Raw genomic sequence first — 26,658 nt, forward strand, 5'->3', positions numbered from 1 at the left:
TCTCCAGTTTCTTCCCCCTCCCTTCTGTTTTCAGCACAGGCATCAGAGCATCTATTTAAAATGTAAAGTTAACCATATCACTACCCTACTCAAGTCCCTCCCATGATTCCCCATGCTCTTAGGAAAAAATGCAATGTCCTGGGGCCTGGGATTCAAGGCTCTGCAAGAGCTGCTCTCGGGTGGCCTCTCCTGCCTCATCCGTCATCTGTCTCCCTTCACTCTGTGCCCTACCTCTGATTTGCTAACCCCCCTGATCCTAGCCCAACCACTTCAAGCCTCTGACTCTCTGTTCCGAGTCCTAGTCTCCAATTCTGGCGTCCTCCAAATTTTAGTCCTGGCTTGACTGATACAAATGATAGAAATGAGAAAACCCTGCTTTGCCAGTGAGGAGAAGACCCTAAGTCAGGACCCGCCCCAGTGGTGGCCCCATCCTGAATCACGGTGCAGCCTCGCTTTCCTTTGAAGTGGAGCTGACTCCTAGTGTGGCTGAACATTGTCACATGGCTAAGCCCACTCAGTTCGCCCAGAGGGAGATCCAGCATGGTGGCCAGGCACACAGTACATGCGTGATAAACATTCCCTGAGTGAAGGAGACCCGAGTGGGGGGGCAAGGAGCAAAGGTGGAGCAAGAAGCAGGAAGAGGAGCAGGAGAGGGATCTGTGTGGGAGGAGACTGCATGGCTCTTAGGCGGTTTCAGGAAGATAAGGGGGAGCTCTGGATGGGTTCCCCAAGGGTGGGAGCTTTATTGTCATTGACATCTTATTCCTGGGCAGAAGGTGGGAGGAGGGAGACGGTGTGATCCTAATTTAGCTTCCCTGAAATTCCCGATGCCATCACAGGACCCTGTTGGCCTAAGACACATCCTATGTGAGGCCGCCTCCACCATCCAGGCCTCTTCACTGCCAGGACTGTCCGATGGGGTTCCTTACCCTTTCCACCCATCTGTCTGTCCTTCCTCAGCCCGACCTGACTGACCCCTGTGGAATCTCTGCTTCACGCGCCCATTCAAGAACCTCCGACATCCTCTCTCCATCTCTGCCCAGCGCTCTCCTCCTCCCCCACCACCTCCACTCTGTCTCCAGCTTTTTTTGGCTGCTGTCTCTTCCTCCTCCTCCTCCCTCCTTCCCTGACGCTGAATAATCAGGCCTAGCTGTCCTGGTTTCTGGAAATACCAGTGTGTGGGCAGTGGCTCAGGGCTGGAACTGGGGATGGATGGGTGGATGGATGGCTGGGGACTGCTGTGTAGCCTCAGGCCCTCAGTGCAAAGACACCAAAATCCAGCAGTGTGTGGTCCATGCCTGTCTTCCTCTGGAAGGGGAGGGCAGGAGATTTATTGAGCAGTAGGAGGGGTGGAAATTCAGAGGGCATGGACACAGGCCATCTCATCCCCCAGATCCTCATCATCGAAGCGGGAGAGGATGGACTCCTCGTCACTATAGAGTGAGCTGGTCCCCTGTGCCAGAAGGTCACTGGCAGCACTGTCCATCTCATCCAGTGTCAGACGACATGCATCTGCAATCTCCTGCTTGGCCAGAGCCACAAAGCGAGGGTCTCGGGCAAAGAGGCCAAGGCCCTCGGAGATGAGCACCTAGGAGCACAGGTAGGATCAGCGTTGGCCAAGGACACTGTGTATACAGAGGGGTCAGTGTGGATGAATGATGCGCCCATGAGAGCATGCAGGGAAGTGCAGGGGCAGCGGGTCTGGAGATAATGCTGAGCAGAGGGATGTCTACATGTACAACACAGAGCTTGCAGACCCCTTTCCCCTCCACCCCAGCTCCCGCCTTTTCCTCTTCCCCACCAGCCTTCTTGCCCACACCCCCTCTGGACTCACAGCCTCCACCAAGCTGTCAGCACTGCCTCTCTTTCTGTAGCTGGGGTCTGAGTGGGTTCCAGGCACGTGCAGACAGGTGAAGGTGCGCAGTGCACCGCTAGATTTGCCCAGGTATCCCTCTCCTGCTGCACCCTCCTCCACCAACAGCAGTGGCGCATACAGGAGCCGACCTCTCTGAGGAGGGGTTGCCCAGGAACCCTGGACCAGAATAAATATCAGGAGGCAGAGATTGAGGGGTGGGTACGAGGGTCTAGGACTCACTCCTGTGAGTCCTGTCCCTCTCCCCCAAAACAGGACTGGAGTCCAACTGAGTGGGTGTATGTTGGACTTGCGTTTGGTTATATTTCTTTTTTTTTTTTTTTTTTTGGTTTTTCTCCGGTACCGGGAACCGAACTCACGACTTTGCACTTGCCAGGCAGGTGCTTTTGCCGCTGAGCTAAATCCCCAGCCCCTATATTTCTTTATTTATAATCCTGAGAATGGAATTGAGGCCTTTGTACATGCTAGACAAATGCTGCACCATTGAGCTGCATCCCTAGCCCCAGACTTGAGTTTATGCTAGCGCAAAGAAGAGCTTAAGTGTCAGCTCTCCTGCTTACTGGCCATGTGATCTTAGGTGAATAAAGTTCTCTGGGCCTAGGTTTCCTCATCTGTAAACTGGGAGTAGTAGTGCCTGTCTCATAAGTAGGGGAAGATGATGTGCATTCCTGCATGTGTGTCTCATTCTTCAGAAGGGCCTGACATACAGTGTGTTTATGAAGTTCAGCTTGGGCTTCCCACACCCTTGCAGGTCCCGACAGCCCTCCCCTGGCTCACCTGAGCTCTTTTGGGCCCCGAGTTTTGTCCACGATGATAGGTGCCTGGGATGGGTAAATCTTCACAACTGCCCTGGCGCTGCAGACACTGGATAGTGAAGGAGGGCTTCTGACCTGGGAGAAAAGAACACTGGCAGTGCCTCCCTGGCTTTCTGTCCAGCTGGCCCTTGGCAGAGGCAGGGGCCACCCATACTCTCACCTGTAGGTGTGGGAGGCAGCAGACGCCGCCGTGGTGCGTGGTGCCCGTTGACGTATCTCTGGGGTCGGTGGGGTGGCAAAAGGACTGAGCGTGGGGGAGTTTCTGCCTGCTCATCCAGGTAGTAGAGCCTGTGGAGGAGGGCTGGGGGTGAACCCAGGTCTGGACTCCAAGGTGGGGTAATCACAGTCCTGCCCTCTGCCCCATAGCTTATGGGCTTATCCCATGTGGCATGGACAGTGTACCGGTCAGGGCTTTCCTCTTCCTCATCTTGTCTGTCATGACCTTTAGTTCCCTTGGGCTGGGGACTTCCTTCTTCTGGGATGGTGAACATGAAAACTCCTGAGCTTCTCCTGGGGAAGGTGAGGCATTTTAGGCAGACTTCTTCCAATATGAGGTGCTGGACTCCTGTTCCTGTCATCTCAAGCCCCATCTCCTATATAGACACTGAGCTTTATGATTTTTTTTTCTGGTATTGGGTGTTGAACCCAGGGCCTTTGCATTGAGCTACATCCTCAGCCCTTGTTATTTTTTTATTTTGAGACAGAGTCTTGCTAAGGTGTTAAAATGCCCAGGCTGGGCTTGAACTTGCCACCCTCCTGCCTTCGCCTCCTAGAGTTCTAGGATTACAGGTGTGAATCACCACAATCAGCATGTTTTTTTTTTTTTTTTTTTTTGGTCTTTTTGAGACAAAGTCTCACTATGCAGTTCATGCTGGCCTTGAGCTCAGTTATGTAGCCCAGGCTGGCCTTGAACTCTCAACGATCCTCCTGCCTTAGCCTCCCAAGTGCTGGGATTACAGGTGTGTGCCACCATGCCCGGCTCCAGCATGTGGTTTTGTGTCAAACCTTTGCACTGCCTTTCTCATAAGCCTCTGTAGTTACCTTCTGTTCCCACCTGAACCCTTGAAACACTGCCAGCCTTCCCAGCTTTCCACTTGAAGGCCTCTAGGTGCTCCTTCTGTGCACCCTGATACAGTGTCTCATCCCTGCCTCCCCTCGCAGCCTTTCCCCAGATGTTTGATCATACCTGTGGCCATGGGCTCCAGGTTGGGGTACACTGGGCTGTCTGGAGTTGGGACCGCCCCTATCTTCATCACTGGGGCCAGGGGAGGGTGAATCTGGGACTCTGTCCCCAAGAGGCAGAGACACAGAAATCCTGGAGCTCCGGCGAGATGAGGGCTGGGAACCCACAGGGGCCTGTGGAGAGTCACGGGCCTGAGTGTTCATTAATGTTACAGCTAAGTCACTTGGTCTTATAGTGGGCATGAGCCCTCAGAGGCTGAATCTGGGTCTTGCCCCCCAATAGCCAAAGGTAGGTTTGGAGTAACTACTTTTCCATTGTGATGGGGACCCATCTTGGGGGCTTCTTCTTAGAGACAGTGTCAAAGTCACTCAGGCTCGGGGGAATACTTTACAATCAAGAGTTTCTGGAGGGGAAGTAAGTGTCTGGGGGAGTGAAAACCTGTTGTGCTCACTTTGTATGTTTCCGGGTCCTTCTCAGCTTCTTCCTCCACTCCCTCTTGCCCCTCCTCCTCCTCCTCCTCCTCTTCTTCCTCCGAGTCACAGGTGAGGGCCTGCCGGATCTCAGGACCCAAGTCCTGTAGGCTCCTCAGGCCAGCCTGTGGGAGTGGAAAAACTGGGAAGTGGACCGCTGAGGGTCTGAACTTCCCCTCCACCGGCCTGCTTCCCAGGCAGGAGTGGGCGGGGCCTGGGACCACAGTTTCCTAATCTGTAATAGGGTTTTCATGAGATCAAGAGGAAGGTCATCCTCAGCCACACCAGACGCCACCCTGAAGACCTGAAGGACAGAAGATGTGCTCGAAGGGGCTTCGGCTCCCAGGAGCCCCTTTTCTTTCCTCCTCCGGAATTTGCGGAAATAATCTTGGATCAAGAATGTGGCGTAGAATTTGCCCACAGTGACCTCCTCCTCTGGGGACAAGGGAAAAAGAGCAAAGTAGATACTTCATGAAGAACAGAGATTTTTAACAGCACACCTATATTTCGTCATGCCAACCATATTGATCTGGGAGTAGTCAGTGCTCAAAAGTGTAAGTCAAAGTGAAGTACATTACACAGTACATGTAACTGAAGAAACCAATAAATCTAAAAGGATTGGCTAAGTAAGTTCACCAAATTAATTCTAATTTAAAAGGTGGAAAGGGACACTTTCAATTGCCAAATATATTATCCAGAACTTCCTGGCCCAGACCCTTATTGCGGCGATTATAACATTCCAAGTGAATGCCTGGAGCTTTGGTATCCTGGGATCCTCTGCAGCCCCCCTACTACCTCCCTAATTCCTACCCATCAGCAAGGGTTCCTCCCGCCCCGGGCCAGTGCTGGTTTTGTGGTGAAAAACAATCATCTGACATTCCAGCAATCCTCTGGGCTCAGGGAACTGGGCTGAGGACAGCTCACCGTCAGGAGGAGGGATGACCTCATCCAATAGCTTCTGCTTTATCCGCTTCCAGATCTTTTTGATGACCATCCGCAGCTCCTGGTTGGCTTGCTCCAGGTTTCCTGCATTGAGGAGAGTGAGGGCAGAGGGATAGGAAGAACCTTCACAGAAATTTCTACCGCAGCTCTATGCTGCCACATTGGATGGGAGTAGGGGACAGGCCTAGGGAAACCAAAGTCACCCAGAAGTGGGGTCCATCACTTGAGTTTGCTCTCAGCACCCGCCCCAGGGACTCTCCCATTTCTAGCCCGCCCCTCCATACCTTCTGTCTTGATCTTCAGGGATGTTCGAACCAGAGCAAAGAGCGTGGCATTGAATGTCACCGTCCCATCTGAGTTGAGGGGCACGTTCATTGCCACAAGTCTCTGCAAATACCCGAGACATGAACCCACTCTGGGAAGATGCCAGGCATGAGTGCCCAGGAGAGAAACCTTTGAGGATGTGAGCTCTCATCCCCACCCAGGCCAGGTTCTGAGCATGCCCAGCCCCTCATGGTGTGAACGGACCTTGCAGGCCACTCGATGTGGGCACAGCTTCCCAAATCCCAGTGGGGGCTGGATGCGTCTCAGCAGGGCAACCACATCCAGGTGCTTGATACGGCCCCTGGGGAGTTGGGGAGGTACCAATAGATTGGCAATACCCCTCTACTTCTTTCTTGAAGGTCCACCAGCTCATCACTACCTCCTCCCACCCATGCCCCAAGGCCTTCCTGTGAAGAACTGGGGGACAGTGGGAGAAGGCAGAGGGTCGGGCAGTGGGAAACTTGGGGTACCTATTGACTGGGTAATGGAATGCACAGTGAAGAGGTTCTGGGGCTAAGGGCCTGAGGAGGGAAGTGTGTGGTCCACTAGGATTCCAGATAAAGGGTTAGAAGGCATACTTGGCCCCAGGGTCATATTCAGACCATATCCTCTTGAATTCATCAAGGTGATGCGGGCCCAGGATGGACCAATCTCTGGTTAGATAATCAAAATTGTCCATGATCACAGCCACAAAGAGATTTATGATCTGTGGGCCAGTGAACAGGGAGGGGCAGGTAAGAGAGCAGGCTCATGGGTGTTTGTGGGAGGCTACAGTGATCTTATATGGTCACTGGCCCACAAGTCCCAGGGTCAGCCTTGTTGGAAGGCCAACTTTTCAAGAGCTGGGCTTCCCACTTCACTTGGACACCCCCGAGCCCTTCAGGGCCAGTGCCACGGCAGTGGTGGCAGTTGTGGGGACATTGTTCTTACCAGGAAGGCACAGAGCATGAAGAAGCTGATAAAATAGGCAATGGCAAAATTGCTCCCGCAGGTAAACTCCTCTCCGGGGCCAAAGTCAGACTCCGGGTCACACCGGTTTCCGGGAAGGCTGGCAAGCATTATTTCCTGCCATGCCTCGCCAGTGGCACACCTGGGGGGGGGTCACAGAGGAGTGACATCCTGGAGGAAAGGCTATGGAGCCATGGCAAGTGTGTTGTGGGGTGTGGGGAAGTGAGGAGATGCCCCACGTCTCATCAGGGCTGCACCGGTACAAACAGTATTTCAGAGTTGTAACAGCGAGTGTGGCCATGTAGATGACAGTCATGCCTGCATCTTACAGGCGAGGACACTGCGGACTAACAAGGGGGTGCACCTTACAGCCAGCAAAGACTGCTCAGATCACAGCCAGAAGAGGTCTCAGTTATACGGAGCCCCTTGGTCCCTTGCTATTTCCATAGCCCAGGAAGCCTGGGGTCTAGAGAGGGTGTATGGGCACACTGGGGGCTGGCGTGGCAGGGAAGTGGGAAGATATCACCTGAAAAGAAGCAGCACAGCCTGTGGAAAGGTCTGGAAGTTGTTGTTTCGGTTGATCTGTGTGCCATCCTGAAGAGCCACCTTGCCAAACATCTGTGGGCACACAGGGGGGTGAACCTGTGCCCTAACACTTTCCAACTCACTTCTTGCCTTCTAAGACCTAGCGGATCCTCACAACCCTGACAAGCAGGCACTGCTGATCCCACGTCACAGGTATGTGGATTGACCCAGGGTCATTCAGTTTGTCTATCTTTCTACCTACCACTCCCAGGTAGCAGCTATTCTTACCCACTGACCACCCCCCTCTTCAGCAAAGGGGTGCCCAAGGGACTCTCCCCACTGACCTGCATGCCAATGACTGCGTAGATGAAGAATATCATTGCTATGAGAAGAGCCACATAGGGCAAAGCCTGTGGGGATGGGGAAGATAGATACTCACTCAGGTCTAGGCAGAGAACTAACTGTAAACTCTGAGAATGCACTGCTCTCTCTGGCTTGGGTCTTCTGGGAGACAGAGTCTTTCCTTAAAGCACCCAGGACCACAAGTGTCTGCCCAAATATGGACACGGTGTTAAACAGAATGAGGTATGTTCCGTGAGGTCAGAGGCATGTTGGGAACTGAAAACTCAGGAAAAGCCAGGAAGCCAGAAATGGGCGTGGCTTGCTAGGAGGGTAGTAATGGCAGGCTGAGAGGTGTGAGGTAGGGGTTGAGGTGTGGATGAAGGGATAGGGTGGGGGATTACCTGGAAGGATTTGATGAATGTCCAGAGCAATGTACGGATCCCTTCGCCCTTACTGAGAAGTTTGACCAGCCGCATGACTCGGAAGAGGCGAAAGAAAGTGATAGATATACGGGAGCTGTCCTCAGAGCTCTGGGGTTGGGGAGGCAGGGGGGACAGCTCAGTTCACACTTACGGCAGCTACCTCCCTATCTCATGCCTCGGTCTTCCCAGCCCCCAAGTCGCTCAGAACTCAAGCCTTAGAGTGGTCAGGGAACATTTCTTTACCTTTTTCTTTTTCAGGGCTGGGGATTAAACCCAGAGCCTTTGCACTAAGCTACATCCTAGCCCTTTTATTTTATTTTTAATTTTGAGACAGGGTCTCACTGAATTGTTGAGTTGCCTAAGCCACGCTCAAGCTTTCAATTTTCCTGCCTCAGCCTCCCAGAGTGCTGGTATTACAGGTATGTGTGGTGCCATATACCTGTAATACCAGGGAGCCACCACACACACCTGTAATACCAGGGAGCATGTCTAAGAACTCTTAGGGAGGAAGAGAGGGAAGGAGGAAAAAGATAGTGTCCCTGGGGAGCTACCTCGCCAAGGTGGCCACCATTCTGGGTAGAGATATGGCCAAAACAGAGGTGACAGAGGAAATGAGGTTATTGTAGATGAACAAGGGCCCAAATCATGAAGCAGATATAGGGGATGAGGGGGAACGGTAGGTGGTAGTGGATCGAGATGGTTGTGGAAAAAGTTGGCAATAAGGGTGAGGGAGAGGAGAGGGTAAAGGAGAGGATGGAGGAGAGAGATGGGCGCCAGTGGAGAAAGTGGTGGGGCCAGTGTGTTGTGGACATGAGAACCCACGGATGAGGATGGCCCAATGAGGAAGCCAGTGGTGGAGATCCAAGCCAGCAGCGTTGTCGGTCGAGTGATAGAGCCATGTGGTACCCAGTGGAGGGGATGATGGCACCAAGGATGCAGTCAGAGGTGATGCCAGCCGTGAAAAGCAGAGGTGATGGATTTGGTGGTAGAGATGAAGCCGATGGAGCAGTCAGAAGAGATGATGAAGCCAGGGCAGGAGTCAGTGCAGATGGTGCAGCCAGTGGAGGGAGAGGTGGAGGTAATGAAAGCGACAACAGATATAACATGAGAGGCATTTTAGGAGACTGTGGTGCCAGTGCGACATGTAATAGGCAGCTGGAAAAGGGGAACTTTGGCTGAGCCCAACAGGGACATAGAAGGGAGAGAGCTACAAGGAGGAGCACTGCGTCTCCAAGTGTGGAAAGGCTGTGAGCGGGAGCCACCTGCTCCCAGTGTGAAAGATACCAGGGATGGAGGCAGGGGAAGCCTGTGGGGAGAGTGGGTTAGCGGAGGGCCGGTCCTCACATTGACTTCCGTGACGGCAATGTCCACTATGCTGCCCACCACAATAAGAGCATCAAACGTGTTCCAGGCGTCGGCAAAGTAATGCTGTGGGCAGGAAGAAAGCAGGGCGCTGTCTTCTCTGAGCTAGCAGGCAGCATAGGGGCCAGTGGTGGAAGGGGGCATCAGAAAGGCAGACCACATGAGGGCCTGTGCCTGGCTCCTTCTCCCTCCCAAGTGTCATGACTTCCTGGTTGCCACCCTCTTGCAGAGCTCTGGAATATTCTCCCTCCCAAGGAATCTGCTCCCTGGGGTGGGTCCAGAGTTGGGGAGTTCAGGGCTGCTGGGCACCTTGGGTTTAAAGGCGATGATTTTGAGCACCATCTCAATGGTGAAGAGGCCGGTGAAGACCATGTTGAGGATGTCCATGGCGTAGTTGAAGGGAGCAGTTTGCTCATAGTGCTGGGGGAGAAAATCAGGTAGGGACAGAGCCTGAAGCAGAGTATTTCCACCCCCACTGAATACTCCCTGGCCTGGGCTGAGGTGAGTCTGGGAAAATGGTAGCACTGTGGATTGGCCAAACCCCTTTCATTGTCTTCCTCCTATTATGGATACTAGAAAGCCCAGTTCTTGGTTCCTAGCTTTCTCGCAGACAGGCAAAGCCAATTCTCTTCCTCTCTCTCTCTCTCTCTCTTTTTTTTTTTTTTTGCCTTTTTTTGAGACAGGGTCTCGCTATGCAGTTCAGCTGACCTTGAGCTCACTTTGGAGCCCAGGCTGGTCTCAAACTTGCAGCGATCCTCCTGCCTCAGCCTCCCAAGTGCTGGGATTACAGATGTGTGCCATCACACCTGGCTAAAACCAATTCTCTTAATGAGACATAAATGTAAGTCTGTTGCTGGTTGAAAGCTTTTGTGAAAAACATTTTCCTTTCCATTAAAATGCTCAAACAAAGAGAGTCTCTTGGTACAACTCTCTCTTTTTTCCTGCCTTTAATGTGGTTTTGATGTCTGGAGCTATGGGGGTTGTCTTGTGACCATGAAGCAACAACCATGAGAATGAAAGCCAACTTGCCAAGAATAGTGAAGCGGAAAGAGACAGAGCCTGGCTCTGTGATCAGCAATAGCCTACCTACCTCTATGTTTCTTTTCTTTCTTTTTTTGTTGGTGCCAGGAATCAAACTCAGGACCTCACACTTGCCAGCCAGGTGCTCCGTCACTGAGCTATGTCCCCGGCCTATGCTTCTCATTGTGTGAGGTAATTATTTCATTGACTCTAGGATGTATATCTTTTCACATTTTAGAATTTCTGAAATTAGGGTGCCTTCTACAATTAACAACAACTTACAATGGCAATGGACCACTGTTTTCTCATTCTTACACCTATGAAATTGGAATATAATTTACAATTCTTGGCCTTAGGAAGAAATTTGGCAAATGTCTTTATAGCTTAAGTCTGCCAAGAGGCTTTGTTACTTTCAGCCTAAGGAATTCCTAATGGTTCCCGAGAGACTGTGGGGAGAGACCAGGGCTAGGTTTCTGGCAGGGATCAAGATGGGGAGCTCAGACCTGCATGGCTAGGGCGACCGTGTTGAGCAGGATGAGCAGGAACATGAGGTACTCGAAGGCAGCAGAGTTCACGGTGGCCCACACGTGGTACTGATGTGGGTTCTTGGGGATGTATCGTCGGAGTGGCTGGGCCTTGAGGGCGTACTCCACACACTGGCGCTGCATACCGGGGCAGGGCATGGGTGAGTAGGGGACCCCAAGGTGGGGTGGGGAGGGATTGGTGGCTATGAGTAGGGCTCAGGCCTCAGAGGTCACCTGGTTCTTGTCCAGCTCACAGTTTTGGTACTCCTGTTCACCCTGGGCACGGAAGGTGATGATGACAAAGCCCACGAAGATGTTCATCATGAAGAACGCGATGATGATGATGTAGACGATGAAGAACACGGAGATCTCCACATGGTAATTATAGATGGGGCCTTCGTCTTCTGCATGCGCATCGATGGCCTTGTACAGCAGCCTGTGGGAGCCAGTGGGGGCGGGGGAGAAGTGGAGGGGATTCCCAGCCCCTCAGACTTGCTCCCGGACCACTTATCACAGAGAATCTTCTGTATGGCACCCAGAAGACCCCGAAGTCCCCGACCTACCCCCTTGGGACCTTCCTCCAAGAGACCCCTCAAAAGGCACAGATCCCTTGTCTCAGATCCGCAGAGTCTAGAGACTCCATACATTCCTCCAAAAAATCACCACCCTTGAAGTTCTCACAAACCCTCAACTTCCCACAAACCTCCAAATCCTCTTACCCATGGCAGCTCCCCGGAATTCCTCTACAATGCCACAAAGACCTTTATACCCCATATCCTGTCATCTTTGATCCCCTGCTCCATTTTCCCTAGAAATCCCCAACTTGTACCTCAAAGATGTATACAGCTCTCTGAAAACTCTCTGGAAATCACCTTCTCTATCTCTTCAGTAACCCTGTTTTTCAATCCCCTCAGACCTTGCCCCAGTCCCCCTAAACTGGCCCAACCTTTGGCCCCAGAGACTTTTACCTAATTCCTGGAGATCCCTTACCCAAGTCTCCAGCTTCTGAGAAACCCAGTTCCAACACACCCACTAGTCTCCAGAAAATCCTACCCTATCTAGAGACCTACATTCCACACCCAAGGTACATGCCCACCTCTCCCAGGAGATCCCACCCATCCCACAGGGCCCGTGCCCAGGCCCATGCCATCCCTAGGGCCCTGCCCCTCACGCAGGCCAGCCTTCAAAGGTGGAAACAGTGAACAGAGCCATCATAGCTGAAAGGACATTGTCAAAGTTGAAATCACTGTTGACCCAGAGCCGCTCCCGGACCAGGGGGCGTGACACGTCTCCATCGGGATAGATCAGGAAGGAGCCCCTGTGGAAGTTGCAGACAGGCTGGGTGGGTGAAGAGGGTTGAGAAGCTGTGGCAAAGGGTCTGGGGTCTCTAGCATGGAGGTAGCAGGGCATGGTGGTGGAACTAGACAATCTGGGTTCAAATCCGGCCCCTCAATTTCCTGCCTGGGTGACTGTGGACCTTTAACCTCTCTGTGCTTCCATTTCTCCCACTTACAAAGTGAACAAAATAGCAGAACCCATTGCTTGGCTTGTCACAAGGGTTAATTAAGTCAATAAATGAGATTGATGTCTGGCACATAGTTGGTGCCATATCATCACACTCGTGGTGATAATGGAGAAACAATGCTTGCCAGTAGCTAACATTTGTCAGTACTAACTATATGCCAGGCACTGTGCTAGGTGTTCAGATAGTCACTTTACAGTGTATTCCACGTGCCTTGCAGTAACTCACCATTCTTCACAACAAACTTGGGAGACGGGTGCTTTTTTTATCCCCAATTTTCAGCTGAGCTAAATGGGCCTCACCAAGGTTAAGAAATACTCTCAGACCTCATGAAGTGGGTTTGAACCAGGCACGTGTGGCTTGACAGCCTATTGTGTTTTACTTTTATTTTTTTTTTGGTCTTTTTGAGACAGAGTCTTGCTATGCAGTTCAGGCTGGCCTTGAGCTCACTTTGTAGCCCAGGCTGGTCTCGAACTTGCAACGATCCTCCTGCCTCAGCCTCCTGAGTGCTAGGATTACAGGAGTGAGCCACCATGCCCGGTGACAGCCTATTGTGTAACCACTACCCTCTGCAGGAGGAAGCTGGGCACTTGGAGCAGGGGCGCGAATGCCAGGTCTGCAGGGGAATGTAGATAACTCTGGGAATGCGGAGAGGGGCTTGGTGGTGGTCACTGGGGGTATCTGAGGACGGGGTGAGATTTGAGGGCCTTTGCAGTTCTTGGGAAAGCTCTGGGGGAGTGCATCTTGAGCTCTTGGGGGCCTTGAGGAAATCTACCTTTTGAAAGGAGGCTCTGGGAGCCTTAGGGGCCTAGGTGAGATCTAACTGAGGGGTTCCATGGAGGGCAAGGCTTCAGACACTCACTTGCATTCTTTGGGCGTGTGTTTCGCTTCATCAGTACAGCTGTAGAATTTCCCCTGTAGGCAGGACATCTGTCAAGCAGGTTTGCACTTGACTTCTCATCTTGACTTCAACTCAGGCCTCCCTGCAGCATTTCCCTACCTTGAAGAGCTGCACGCCGATGCAAGCAAACATGAACTGCAGGAGTGTGGTGACGATCATGATGTTCCCGATAGTGCGGATGGCCACGAACACACACTGTACCACGTGCTGTACACATCCATGCATGTGGTTGATGGGCAGCAGAGGCCACAGTGGCCAGGGGGTGGGGACTCTGGTGATAGGTGCAGCTCAGGGATTTGGGCTGGGGATGTGTGGTCGGGAACGTGTGGCCAAAAGGCAGTGATGTGGGCTAGGGCTGTGTGGGTACCAACCAGGAATCAGCGTTTGCCTGGCAAGGATATGTGGCCACATGTTAGGGACCCAAATTAGAGAAATGTGGCCACCAGCAAGGAAGGTCTGGTCACTTGTATGGAATATAGGTCCTGCCACATGGTGAGTGGTCAGGATGTGTGGCTATGTGTCAGGTCCAGGCTGCATGCTCATGCATTGGTGCAAATGGTCAGTTTGGTCAGTGATCCTGGCCCACAGGCAGGTAGGGCAGGGCTCCGTGGGTCTGGGTGAGATGGGCTCACCTTCAGTCCCTTGGCTCTGTTGATGGCTCGGAGGGGACGCAGTACTCGGAGTACTCGCAGGATCTTTACCACTGAGATGGCGCTGGAGCTGGGGAAGGGGCGGTCCTCAGACCTGGGTCTGGCCCTGACTCTCAGAGGAATGGGGTGGACAGGGGTGGTGTCACTCACTGGATGCCAAAAGAGATGAGGGACACACTGACCACCAGCAGATCCAACAGATTGAACCAGCTACGGCAGAAGGAGCCGCGGTGTAGGAAGGCCCCAAACACTGTCATCTGGGGACCAGAGGACATAGGGCTAGACCTCAGACCCAGGGCAAGTTGTGGGGGGAGGGGGCAGGGAGCAGGGAGAGAGGCTGTGGGGGCAGGTGGGGAGTGTATTGGGGTAACTGGGGGTATGTTTGGGGGCACCTTAGTCACCTTTAGTAGAATCTCCACAGTGAAAATGGACGTGAAGGCATAGTCAAAGTACCCCAGAATCTGGGGGAGGGAGGAAGAGGGTTAGTCACTGAGTCACAACTGAAAGGGACTGTCAGTGTGTGTACTTCTCTGTGTAAGTTTTGCCCCCTCTCTTCCTCACTATCATGAAGGACTTCTGTGCAAGCTAAAGGCTAGGTTATCAGAGAGACTAGGGTTCAAATTTGGTCCTTTTCTATGGTGCTGAGGATCTAACTGAGGGCCTCATGCATGCTAAGCAAGTGCTGTACCAGTGAGCTATACCCAACCCTTAGGACTTAAATGACCCGACCTACAGGTTGTGTGTGTGGCTCTGAGGATTAAACCTAGGGTTCTGGCCCTGAACTACACCCTCAGCAACTCTACCTTTAATTTTTTTTTTTTAAATTTTGAGGTAGGGTCTTGCTAAGTTGCCCAGGCTGGGCTCAAACTTGCTGTCCTCCTTCCTCAGCCTCTCAGTGCTAGGATTCGTGTGCCACTATGCCCACTTTTTTTTTTTTTTTTTTTTATATTTTTGAGGCAGGGTCTCGCTATGCAGTTCAGGCTGACCTTGAGCTCACTTCGTAGCCCAGGTTGGCCTCTAATTCACAATGAACCTCAAAGTGCTGGGAGTACAGGCAGATGCCATCACTCCCTCCTTATTTATTTGCTTTTCTGTGCTGGGGATGGAATCCAGGGCCTTTTACATGATAGGCAAGCACGCTACCACAGGGCAGTACCCCTCGCCCTAGTGTTCAAATCTGAACTCCTCTGCCTCTACCCAGCTACACAGATGCCTTTGGCCTGGCCAGTCTCAGCACCACCTTCTTGCCCTCTGAGTCAAGTATTGATCCCACCTTGGCACCTCCCCAAGTGTGTGGCACACATGGTATCAGCTGGCACTGCAGTCACTGTTGCTATTGATCTTCTTTCTCAGCCCAGTTAGGGTTCTTCATCCTGTCTCCACCCTGGACCTGGCTTTTGCCGAGCAGGACACCCCAGGAGTACACATCCGCCCCCCGTCTTAGGCTCACATGGTTGCGGAAGGAGTGGGCTCGGATGGGGTCCTCAGCGGCCAGCGACACGCTGCTGAGGATGATGAACACCAGGATGAGATTGGTGAAGATATGGTGGTGGATGAGGGTGTGGCAGGCCTTCCTCAGCCTAGGGAGTCGGGAGAGGCTGCGCTCAGAACCCAGGACCTCAGGTCACCAGGAAGGACCTGAGGGATACAGCTTGCGCTGCCCCTGCTTGGCAGGTCCCTGGCCTCCTGCTGCCCCAGCCCCTCCTGGCCAGCCTGGTGCTCACGGGTTGGTTTGGCTGAGGCAGAAGAAGGCGCTGCCCTCAGGGATGGGAACCACCTTCTCTTTGGGTACAACTTCCTGCAGGAGTTCTGCATGCCCCGCACCCCCTTCCTCCTCTTCTTCTTCCTCTTCCTCCTCCTCCACTCCTGGCACTGGAAAAAGAGCAAAAGGGAAAATTCCCTGACAAAATGGATGTAAAGCACAAAGCACAGTTCTTGTGACATGGCCAGTCTTCCTATTTCCTTTGCAGAATGTCAGCTCCTTGGGGAAGGGCCCTGGGTCTGTGTTGCTCACTGCTGTGTGCACAGCCTTTAGAACAGTGGCGGGGACCCAGCCGGAGCTCAGTGAGTATGTGTTGGGTAAATGTTATCTGTACACACCACTTTATAACATGAGTAAACTGACAAGTTCCCTAATCAAACAAAGTATCAGCTTCTTCTTTAACCCCAGTGGTCCCGCATGTTGCTGGCCACACAGCAAGCTCATTCTTTTCTTTGTTTTTTTTTTTTTCTGGTACCGGGGATTGAACTCACGACCTCGTGCTTAGCCGGGCAGGTGCCGTGCCGCTGAGCTAAATCCCCAGCCCAAGCTCATTCTTTTCAAGATGACCTTGAAAAAGGCTGCTCCTCAGGGAGGAAGGCATCAGGGATCAGGAGCACCTAGGCTCTGTCCCCAAAGGCCTCCCCCACCCTCCACCTGGCCCTGCCGACTTGCCTGCTCCTTCACTCTTTGCACCCTCCTCTTCCTCATTCTCCCTGCTAGGCACCTGGGGACAGAAAGAGGACAGTCACTGACGGTGGCGGAGACTCGGGAACGGACACGGGGGAAGCACGGAGGGACTATGGTAGAGAGGAAATGAATAGGCAGAGAGTGAAGGTGGAGGTGCGAGCTGTAGACAGCACCGGGGCTTCTAACTCACCAGCGCTCCATTCTCCTGCGGGCCGTTTCCCTCACCGCCCTTCTCCCTGCATGAGGAAATGGGGGCTGATTGCTACAAATGGCGGCAGATGGGCAAGGCTGCAAGGGTTGTAGCAGTCCTGACAATCCTACCTTCCCTTTCCTCCTTCCCTTCTTCCCTCTTTCCCTCGCCCCTTCCTTCCCCAGTCTCTTCTCACAGCAGTCAGAGGGAGTGTGTGAAATCCTGTGTGGCATACACACCCCTGCTTACAACCTTCCCAGTGCTCTGCCATCAAGAGCAACAGCTGAAGTCTCACCCTGGTCCCGGATGCCCTCAGTACGGCCCCTCTACCTCCACCATCTGACCTCACCTCCTACCATTTTCCTTCCTAATGCCATTCTTGCCTCACTGGTGGTTTGTGTGTGTGTGTGTGTGTGTGTGTGTGTTTGTGTGTGTGTATGTGTGTGTGTATGTGTGTGTGTGTGTGTGTGTGTGTGTGTACTCATTTACTTGCAGTGCTGGAAATGGAACCCAGGGCCTTGTACATAGTAAGCAAGTGTTCTACCATTGAGCCATGGCCCTAGCTCTGATATTTTGTTCTGAATGTCATAACATTACTGCCTCAGGACCTTTGCACTTGCTGTTCTCAGATATTTACTTTATTCAGGTCTCTGTTCAAATGTCTCCTCCTCATAGAATCCTTCCTAAGCAAAATAGCACTCATTTCTCTCTTTCCTTTCATTTTTCTCTCTTTTTCTTTATCACTTATTATTGACATATATTTACTATATTATATATTAATTTCTTTGTATTTTGCTTGCCTTCTGCAACTAGAATGTCAGCTCCATGAAAAGCAAGGACTCTTTCTGCCTTGACCCCTGCTGTTTCCATGGCATTTACAACAGACTCTGGCACAAAGTAGGTGCTCAACCAACACATGTGGAATGAGTGAGGCCTGGCAGCCTGCATCTGGAGGTGGGGATTAGCAGGGTGACTAGGGGCATCTCTGCTGTGTAGGATGTGTATGAGGTTTCCAACCAGGAATCTCAGGGAGGGACTGTCTTGGGGGCTGAGCCAGCCCTCACCTGCCCTTGTCTTTGGCAGTGCCTGCATCCCCACTGGCCAGGTTATCCACAGCGATGGCAAGAAACACATTCAGCAGGATGTCTGGAGAGAGCTCAGGCTATGAAGATGGAGAAGCAGCTTGCCTGCAGACTTTTTGGTCCCCGACCACCGTGCTCCCCACCATCCAGCCTCCGCACTTCCAAGGATACAGTTGCCACAGATGAAGAGGATGATGAAGTAGACGCACACAAGCATCCCTGGGAAGAAGGGGCCACCATAGGCCATGATGCCGTCATACATGACCACGTTCCAGTCCTCTCCTGTCAGGATCTGGGGTTGGGAGGTCACCATGAAGCTCTTGGGAAGCCCTCCAACACTCAGGTCCCCCAGTCCCCCTTCCCAAGGTCTTCAGGCCCTACCTGGAAGACCGTAAGGAGGGCCTGGGGGAAGGTGTCGAAGGTGCTCCGCTTGGTGTGGGTCTGGTCGAAGTTGAACTTGCCCCCAAACAGCTGCATGCCAAGCAGGGAGAAGATGATGATGAAGAGGAAGAGGAGCAGCAGCAAGGACGCGATGGATTTCATGGAGTTGAGCAGGGATGCCACCAAGTTGCTTAGAGATGCCCAGTGCCTGAGGCAGAGACGGAAGGGGCAGGGTTGACTGCGCAGCCCTAGGGAGTCAGCAGCCAGGGCTGGGCTCCAGTTTGGGGGCCGCTGGGGCAGGGTGGGTTCAAATAGGCTTGACCTGAAGGCTGGGAGTGATTTTGGAGTTGGGGTGTGGTGAGAGTGAGACAGGAAGGGACAGCTGAGTTTGGGCTTAGGGCTGACTCTGAGGTGTAATGGGAGATGAGGTTAGGGTGGAGGTTACTGGGCGCTGAATCCAGAGCCTTTGCACTGAGCTATATATATCTAGACCTGATTCTTATCTTTTGAGATAGGATCTCTCTCATTAGTCACTAAATTGCCTGGGCTGGGCTTGAATTTGTGATCCTCCTGCGTCAGCCTCCCAAATGCTGGGATTACAAGTGTGTGTAAGTGTGTCCTGCTCAGATAGAGGTTTTTCTTTAATGTTTGGTTTGGTTTGGTTTTTTGTGATAGGGTCTCCCTATATAGTCCAGGCTGGCCTTGAACTCACTATGTAGCCCAGGCTGGTCTCAAACTCATGGTGATGCTCCTGCTTCAGCCTCCTTAGTGCTAGAGTTACAGGGGTGCGTGACCACACCTGGCTTAAAATGGAGGATTAGATGGGAGTCGGTGAAGCGGGAATTGGGTTTCAGGTTGGGGCTGGGGTGTGCAGGGGACGGGATTGTAGAGATCTGGGGGTGGAGAGAGGTTGGGATTGAGGGTTTGGAGAGGAGAAGGGATGGGAAGGACACTGAGGCTGGGGCAGGGAATGGGGCTGCAGCTGGCTCGGGCTGAGGTTGTCAGGGCTGTTTGAGGAGAGAGAATGGCATTGTAGTCGGTGGTGAGTGATGGGGATCGGCCGGGGGTTAGGGAGGCGGTGGGAGACGGGCTGGCCTTGACACTGGATGCCAATGCGCTGTGGATGTGGATGACACACAGCTGCGCTGGGGTTAGAGATGGTGTTATGGTGGGACCTGGGGACGAGATTCAGGGTGGGGCTGAGTCTGGAGATGGGCTTGGGGGTGATGTTAGAGCAGATGGAGTAGATGTTCTCTCTGCTAGACTCGTCTCCATGAAGGATGGAACTTTTGCCTGCTTCATTGATTGATTGTCTTTTTGAGACAGGGTCTCGCTATGCAGTTCAGGCTGGCCTTGAGCTCACTTTGTGGCCCAGGCTGGTCTCAAACTTGCAACGCTCCTCCTGCCTCAGCCTCCTGAGTGCTGGGATTACAGGCTTGTGCCTCTTTTGCCTGCCTTCGTTCCTGGTGTTTCTCTGGGGCCCGAGAGAGTGCTCAGCATGTGGCATGTGCTCAATGGATGTTTGCTAAATGGATGGTGATGCAGATGAAATTATTACTGGCGTTGTGTCCGGGGCTGCAGTCTCTTCCCCATACACACCTGGTGACCTTAAAGATCCTGAGAAGACGCACACACCGCAGCACTGAGATGCCGAGGGGCTGCATGGTGCCCACCTCCACCAAAGTGGTCTCCAGGATGCCCCCACAGACCACGAAACAGTCAAAGCGGTTGAAGAAGGAGGAGACATAGACAGAAGGACCCAGACCATACAGCTTGAGAAGCATCTCTGCCGTGAACAGACAGAGCAGAACTTTGTTGGCGTACTCTGTGGGGAGAGGGGCCGCGGTGACTCGGCTGGCTGCTTTACAGGGTGATGCATGGGAAGGTAGGGGCCGTGGGGTGATCTTGGGTAGCTGCTATCAGATCAGGTCTAGGCTGGGCACAGGGTTGGGGTTAGGGATTGGGGTGAGTTTGTAGGTAAGGTTTTGAGGAGCCTGGAACCAGGGCAAGGGGCAGAGTTGGGGTGGAATAACAGCTGGCTCTTACAAAGAATTTGCCTTATGTGGGCCATACAATGTTCTAAGCACTGTCTACTGTAACCCTTTAATCCTCCCAACCACCGCGGGACGTGAATACTATCACCATATTAACTTTGTGGATGGGGAAACTGAGGCACAGAGGGGTTAACTTGTCCAGACAGTATGGAGTTATGGGCCTGGATTTCCGGGCCAGGTTACCTGGCTTCTGTTTTCTGGCTTGGTCATTCAGGAGCTGAGTCCTGGGATTAATTGCTCAACACTTCAGTCCCTTGGTGACCAGTACCCTGAGCCTTAGTACTTAATTTGCATAAAATCATGGTGAAGAGAGATTGGGTTTTTACATGTGAAGCACCAAGAACAGGGCCTGATGCCATGTAAGTGGAAGCTGCAAGGTAGGTTAGGACAGGCTGAGGTTTCCGTATTTCTCTGGGTGGGAAGGCAGTGTCTGGGGTCTGAGGCTCCCTGGAGACCCTGTATGTGAACTGCTGGGGCAGGCACTAGGGGCTGTGGGAGAGGGCTGCCGCGCGGGGGCTCACCCTGAGTTTGGGTGAGCCACACGGGCTGCCCGTGGTGCTCTGAAGCGATGGTCAGCGTGTTGAGGAAGACAAGCAGCAGCACAGCCCAGTAGCAGGCGTTGGACTTCACAGCCCGCCGGCAGCGCGCCCGGAGGCCCCGGTTGGCCCTGCGGAGGCGGCGGCTGGGAGGGAAGAGAGTGCGCTGCCGAGAAGGCTGACATAAGCCATGCGGGGCCGGGGTGGGGGCAGAGGTCATGCAGGGCTTGGAGGTGGGGGTGTCTCAGAGCTGCAGGGCCAAGAAGTTACACAGGTTGCCCAACTCACCAGACCCGAGTTTTCATGATCTTGTTCCTGGAAAAGAAGGGGAGCATAAGGAGGTGTCATACAGCCGAAGAGGGAGTCAGGGGCTGGGGCCTGTGGTCAGGGGCTGGGATAAGCCAGGGGCCAAAGAAAGGACTGGGGTCAGGGTCTGACTGGGTCTGGGCCAGTCAGGAGTCGAGGGTAGGGACGCTCACAGGCAGCGCGTGCAGCTAGCCAGCGCCCCCTCCTCTTCGTCCTCCTCTCCTGGGGTCTCTGTCATGGAGCCGGTGTCACTGGCTGGAAGGCTGGCTGGGGTCAGATGGGGACAGAGGTCAGGAACTGAGTCCCTAGGTGCTTCCTTTGGTTTTCTCCTTTGCCTGCCCACCCCACCCCTGCTCTGCCTGGGCTTGGCGAGGCCCTTACCGTGGCTGCTGGTGGAGTGTGTGGAGCGAGTGGAGTGACTGAACCAGCGCAGGCGTCCACGCCTCCTATTGGTCAGTTCGGCCAGCTGCGGTCCTGTGGGGACAGAGAGTACAGTTGGGGAGGATGGCCTGGGGGCAGAGTTAGGGCCACATCTAGGGGAAGGGGTGTTATCCGGAGTCTTTGTATCTGGGGCTGGGTCTAGGTTCTGTGTCCTGAGCCAGAACTAGGAGCTGGCCCCGGAATGAGCAGAGCTTGGGGCTGGGTCTCAGGTGGATGGACAGCATCTGAGGCATGAATGGAACAGGCCACGGGTCAGCCTAGAGTTGCCTACGATGGCCAGCTCGGCCCTCTTCAGCCACAGAGCCCAAGTTGCCATCTGCTGAGGGGTCTTCGAGGTCCAGCTCCTCGGCTTGTGTGATCCAGTCCAGGTAGCCTCGCAGGTCCTCCTCCATCTGCTGCTTCTCCCGAAGCTTCTGAAAGTCCCCTCTTGCTTTAGCCTTCTCTCTCTCCTTGGAGAACTCTCTGAGGGAGAAAGGTAGAGGGTTAGGTGAGGGAACCGCCCCAGGCCCCTTGCCTTCACCATTCCAGCCAATTAGCCTTCTAGCTGCTCTTCTTTGGTACCGGAAATTGAACTCAGGACCTTGCACTTGCCATGCAGGCGCTTGTGCTGCTGAGCTGTATCCCTGGCCCCTCTAGCTGCTCTTTGAACTTGCCAAGCACATTTAGCCTCTGAGCATTGGCACTGGCTGTTCCTGTTGCTTGGAACACTTCCCTCAGATAGCCACACGGTCCCCTTCCTCATTTCCTTCATGTTTTATTCAGACAACACCTTCTCAATGAGGCCTGTCAGGGTGTCCCTATTTCTTCTCCTCTCTTCCTCCTTCTCCTCCTCCTTCCTGCAATACTGGCAACTGAACCCAGGGGCACTCTACCCCTGAGCTACATCTTTAGACATTTTAATTTTATTTTGAGACCGGGTCTCATGAAGTTGCTCAGTCTGGCCTTGAACTTTTGATCCTCCTGCCTCAGCTTTCTGAATAGTTAGGATTACAAGTGTGCACCATCATACATGGCACGATGGTCCTATTTCCAATTGTGAGATCTCTCTCCTCCTATCTACATCTTTTCTTTCTTTTCACAGCACATATTCTGCATGTGCACGTGTGTATATTGCACACACACTTATTGTGTATGTTGCTATTATCTGTCTCCCCCATTGAGTGAAATATGCAGAGAGGCAGGGGTTTTCATGTCTTGCTCCATTCCTAAAACAGTGCCTCACACAGAAGATGTTTACATGGAATGGTTGAATGAAGCGACATTACAGATGGGGTTTGACGGATGGCTAGGAGTTCGCCAGCACAAAAATGGGACCGGAAGGGAGGAATGTTTAGGTCTCTCACCCACTCAGGACACCAAGCACAAGGTTGAGGACGAAGAAGGACCCAAAGATGACCAGGCTCACAAAGTACACCCAAGGCAGCTCGTACCCCATCGCATCCTGCATCTGGGAAGAGAGAACGCACACTTCCTGAGGGCATGCAGACGCGCCCACTGGAGCTGGGGAGAAGGAGCACCAGCAGCCTCCGAGCTGCATGCCCACTGTCCACCTCACCCAGTACAGGACGTCAGTCCAGCCTTCCATGGTGATGCACTGGAAGACTGTCAGCATGGCGAAGAAGAAGTTATCGAAGTTGGTGATGCCGCCATTGGGCCCTGGCCAACGCCCGCGGCATTCGGTCTGGTTCAGTGTGCAGGCGCGTCCAGAGCCCGAGGATGCACAGGGGGAGGGATCCTCCTCCGCCTCCACATCTGCTGGAAAACCGGGCTGAGGCTATGTGGCAACCCACCCACAGTCCCTGCTACTCAGGAGCCCACCCTCCTGGGAAGTTTGACTTAGGGTCTTAGATTTTTCTGAGGCAGAGCAATCTCTGGAGCCCAATTCCTGCAAGGTCAGAATTCAGAACCACTGGGAAGCTGTAAATACCCCCACAGGGATGAGGAGGGAGACTGCAAATGCTGGAGAGAGTCTTGCGAATGACCCGGAGGCCTGAGCTAGGGGGCGGGGTCTTGAGTATAGGGGTGAGGATTGGTCATCCAGGGGCGCAGCCTGAGCCTGGGCGTAGGCTTGTGAATGTAAGTGGGTGTCTTGAGAACTAGATGGGGTCGGGGAGGCTGGGGAGGGGCGTGTCCTGTCCTGGGAGGGGCGGGCTAGCTGACCAGATCCCAGGAAGTAGCACGTCTTGTGCATGCGTCCGAGGAACAGCTCGAGCCCGATGATGGCGTAAATGATAATGACGAAGAGCACGAGCAGGGCGATGTGCAGCAGCGGCACCAGCGCCTTCATGATGGAGTTCAGCACGATGTGCAGGCCTGTGGGAAGCGGGGGCGGGCTCAGCTGGGCCCCACCCCGCCCATCCCCATCTCCAACCCCCGGCGGAAGGAATGCCGCTTACTCGGGACTCCCGACACCAGCCTCAGTGGCCGCAGCACCCGGAACGCCCGCAACGCCTTCACATCGAAGCCCCCCGGCTTCCCCCCAGTATGCGGGGCGTCGCCTGGCCGCCCGGGTCCCTGCTCCAGCAGCACGCTGAACAGCCTGATGGAGGAGCGCGGGACCAGGAAGCGGGGGTCAGGCCTTGGGCTCCCCTCCGCCCTTCCTTTCTGCTCAGAAAAACACAAGCCTTTGTAACTGGAAATGCAAATGGTTTTAAAATGTGTTAATATTCCTGATTCTGGCTCCCTGCTCCCCCCGGTACCGGGAATCAAACTCACGACCTTGCGCTTGCCAGGCAGGCACTGTGCCGCTGAGCTAAATCCCCAGCCCCTGATTTTGGCTTTTGAATAAGGGTGCTCTGAAGCAGTCTCTTCCCTGAGCCTGGAGTTCAGCGGGCCTGGGGGTAGGAAGTCGAACTAGGGTGTGGGGGGGTCCCTCTCCCTGCAGACACGCACCCGACCACGACGATGATGAAGTCGAGTAAGTTCCAGCCGTTGCGGATGTAAGCGCTAGGGTGGAGCACCAGCCCGTAGGCCACGATCTTGAGCACCGTTTCCACAGTGAAAATCACCAGAAATACGTACTCCACCTGCTCCTGGGGTGGAACCGGGCAGGGGTGGGGAGTTATTTGGGGGCGGGTGTTGACCTGTGGGAGTGGAGCAGGGGGTGCAGGGTCCGGAGGGAGAGTGGGGCTGGGCGGGTCGGAGTGGGGCGTGGCGTGGTCCGGAGGCTTGAGTTGTGCCTCTGCTGGGGCTTTATCTGGCTGAGAACTGGCCGGGCCTCACCAGGTTGTGGTTGGCAGTGTTGGAGTCGTCCTCTGGGAAGGGGATGTAGACCCCGAGGGCCACGCAGTTGGCAAAGATGGTCAGCAGGATGAGGATATCGAAGGGCCTCAGGTGGACACCGTCAAGGACCCAGACAGAGCAGCCTTGGAAACTCCACATTCCCCAGGGGCCCGCCCCACCCAGTGCTGACCTTTGACTTCACCTGACTGGATCTGACATTCTTAAACCCTGCTCTGACCAAGTCCTTGCGTTAGACACCTCCTCCTCAAACCATAATCATCTCCAACTCCTGCTTTGATCTAGTCCTTGACACTTGAACCCCTGGTGACCTTATCTAGTCGCCGCCTCTAACCCAGTTCTTGGCCCTTGATCCCTGATGACCTCAGTGCTCCTCCATTCCAGCCCTGACCCAATCCTTGACTCCTGGGACCCTGGTGCCCCTTATCCCTGAGCGCGGTCCCTGGCCTTTCAGGATACTTCCACTCCACGATGCTGATGCAGGACCGCCGCAGGGGATTGGCCAGCGTGAGGCAGAAGAGCGCCCTGGGTGACCGCTGGGCACTGGCCACTGCCACCATCTTGTGCTTACTGTGCTGCGTCCTTCGTCTCGGGGTCCCCAGGCCTGCTGCCCCACTATCACCCCCCACAGCTGGAGGCCCGGGGCACAGCCCCCACTCGGGACCAGGTCCTGCCCCATTGCCTGGGCTGGGCTCGGGGGTGGCATCTGTGTGGAGAAACAGCCAGGAAGCGGCAGGACATTAGGGCAGTCATAGCTGCCTCCTACCCGATCCCAGCCCTCTGAAAGGAAAGAAGAGTATGTGAAACTAGGGAGAGTTGGGGGTGCTCAGGCTAAGGATGGGGGCAAGAGTTAGTGTTGGGGTTAACATCGGGGGTAGAGTGAGAATTTATAGGGGAGAGGAGGTGAGGGTTCCTTTGCAAGTGATGATGCAGGATTTGCCTTGGGATGGAGTTTAAATTGCCTTGTGATGGGCTTCAGTTTATAACTGGAGGCAGACTTAAAGTTAATTTGAGTGGTGGATTTTGAGCAGTGCCTATAGATGGGAGTGGAGTTTGGCTGAAATTTGGGGTCAGTACTGGGTAATTGAGTGAGTTGGGATTAGAATTAGGATCAAGGTTAGGGCTTCAGTTTTGAGTGGGATTTGAGTTTTGCATTGGGCTTTTCCATCTAAGGCTACTTCCAGTTCACATGGCTTTGTTTTGACTTCTGAGGGGTGGTTGATTGGCCTGGTTAAGATCCCAAATTTTGGGGAAACTAAGCTGTCTGAGTTTAAATCCTGGGTCTACTGTTTGGTAGCTGTGTGTCACCTTCGGCAAGTTAGGTAATCCTTCTGAGCCTTAATTTCCCTTTCTGTATAATGGGACAATAATAAAGATTCCTACATTATAAGGGTGCTATGAGAATTAAGTGAGTTTAGTATTCAGAGGAATGCTTGGCATGTAGTATTAGTCCCATTTTGCAGATGAGGAAATCAAGGGAAAAAGGTTAAATGACTTACTAAAGTGGCTGAATCAGCAGTCAAACCCAGGTAGTCTGACTCCAGAGCCTAGTACTACTATGAGGTGTGTTCTTGCTCTATATTTGTTTAGCCTTGCCCTTTAAGAAAAAGTCTGTGCTCTCTCTGGGAAATCACAGACCACAATCACTAAGAAAACTGGCACCTAGGGATTGAGGTTGAGGCCAGGTGACTTTTAGAGTGCATGGTAAAGTCTGCAACCAGGGTAGGGTTTGGACTGTGATGGGGGTTGCCTTCTGGGTGGTGAGGTTGGGGCTGGCTTTGGAGTTAGAGTTGGGGTGAACACTAGGACAGGAGTCAGGGTTGGGACTGAGGTTGGGTCTCACTGGGAAATTAAGTCCGTGTGGTGGGGGAGCAGCGTCTGGGTCAGCCTGAGCATCTGGGCTCAGGGGATGAAGAGGCTGTGTTTGGGACGGCTGGGCGTAGGGTGATGTGATTTTGCCCCTCCGGAGGCTATCCCAGGGTACGGGCCAGTGGGCAGTGGGTGGGTCAGAGGGCCAGGGGTGGAGCAGAGCCCAGGCTTGCTCCCAGGGTCTATAGGGGTGGATGGCTGCTCTCACCTTTCCCGCCTTCAGATTCCGACATCCTCCTCTGGAGATTGAAGGGCCATCTGCACACAGCCCCCCTGTCCCCCCCCCC

At 53.6% G+C, this 26,658-nt stretch overlaps 1 protein-coding gene across 1 annotated transcript; it reads right to left on the minus strand.

The window, feature by feature from the left end:
• Window positions 1-1,286: 1,286 nt before the first annotated feature.
• On the minus strand, window positions 1,287-26,616 carry Cacna1f (calcium channel, voltage-dependent, L type, alpha 1F subunit). The gene is made up of 47 exons (XM_013508152.1): window positions 26,580-26,616; window positions 24,962-25,208; window positions 24,485-24,590; window positions 24,155-24,294; window positions 23,659-23,801; window positions 23,423-23,575; window positions 22,818-23,014; window positions 22,606-22,709; window positions 21,534-21,724; window positions 21,203-21,295; window positions 20,995-21,088; window positions 20,804-20,830; window positions 20,501-20,661; window positions 19,525-19,750; window positions 17,926-18,133; window positions 17,716-17,836; window positions 17,527-17,608; window positions 16,463-16,508; window positions 16,258-16,309; window positions 15,548-15,695; window positions 15,274-15,403; window positions 14,225-14,284; window positions 13,974-14,080; window positions 13,806-13,893; window positions 13,273-13,380; window positions 13,135-13,187; window positions 11,922-12,068; window positions 10,985-11,186; window positions 10,730-10,888; window positions 9,516-9,626; window positions 9,189-9,272; window positions 7,824-7,952; window positions 7,425-7,490; window positions 7,082-7,173; window positions 6,538-6,697; window positions 6,186-6,313; window positions 5,812-5,908; window positions 5,568-5,670; window positions 5,266-5,367; window positions 4,646-4,776; window positions 4,323-4,466; window positions 3,875-4,044; window positions 3,091-3,198; window positions 2,849-2,976; window positions 2,651-2,763; window positions 1,835-2,032; window positions 1,287-1,588 (listed from the first exon to the last, which is right to left on the minus strand). The coding sequence occupies exons 1-47, from the start codon at window positions 26,602-26,604 to the stop codon at window positions 1,358-1,360; spliced, it is 5,913 nt and encodes a 1,970-aa protein (XP_013363606.1). The 5' UTR covers window positions 26,605-26,616; the 3' UTR covers window positions 1,287-1,357.
• Window positions 26,617-26,658: the final 42 nt, after the last annotated feature.

Source organism: Chinchilla lanigera, unplaced genomic scaffold (assembly GCF_000276665.1).
Source record: "Chinchilla lanigera isolate Chin_1 unplaced genomic scaffold, ChiLan1.0 scaffold00142, whole genome shotgun sequence".
NCBI classification, from domain to species: Eukaryota; Metazoa; Chordata; class Mammalia; order Rodentia; family Chinchillidae; genus Chinchilla; species Chinchilla lanigera.

Excerpts from the sequence above, each read along its gene's own strand:
- Cacna1f (XM_013508152.1), bottom strand. The coding sequence starts at position 26,604 with ATGTCGGAATCTGAAGGCGGGAAAG. Across the intron at positions 25,209-26,579 it reads GGAATCTGAAGGCGGGAAAG|ATGCCACCCCCGAGCCCAGC; the intron begins GTGAGAGCAGCC and ends TTCTCCACACAG. Across the intron at positions 6,314-6,537 it reads TCATGCTCTGTGCCTTCCTG|ATCATAAATCTCTTTGTGGC; the intron begins GTAAGAACAATG and ends ACTGGCCCACAG.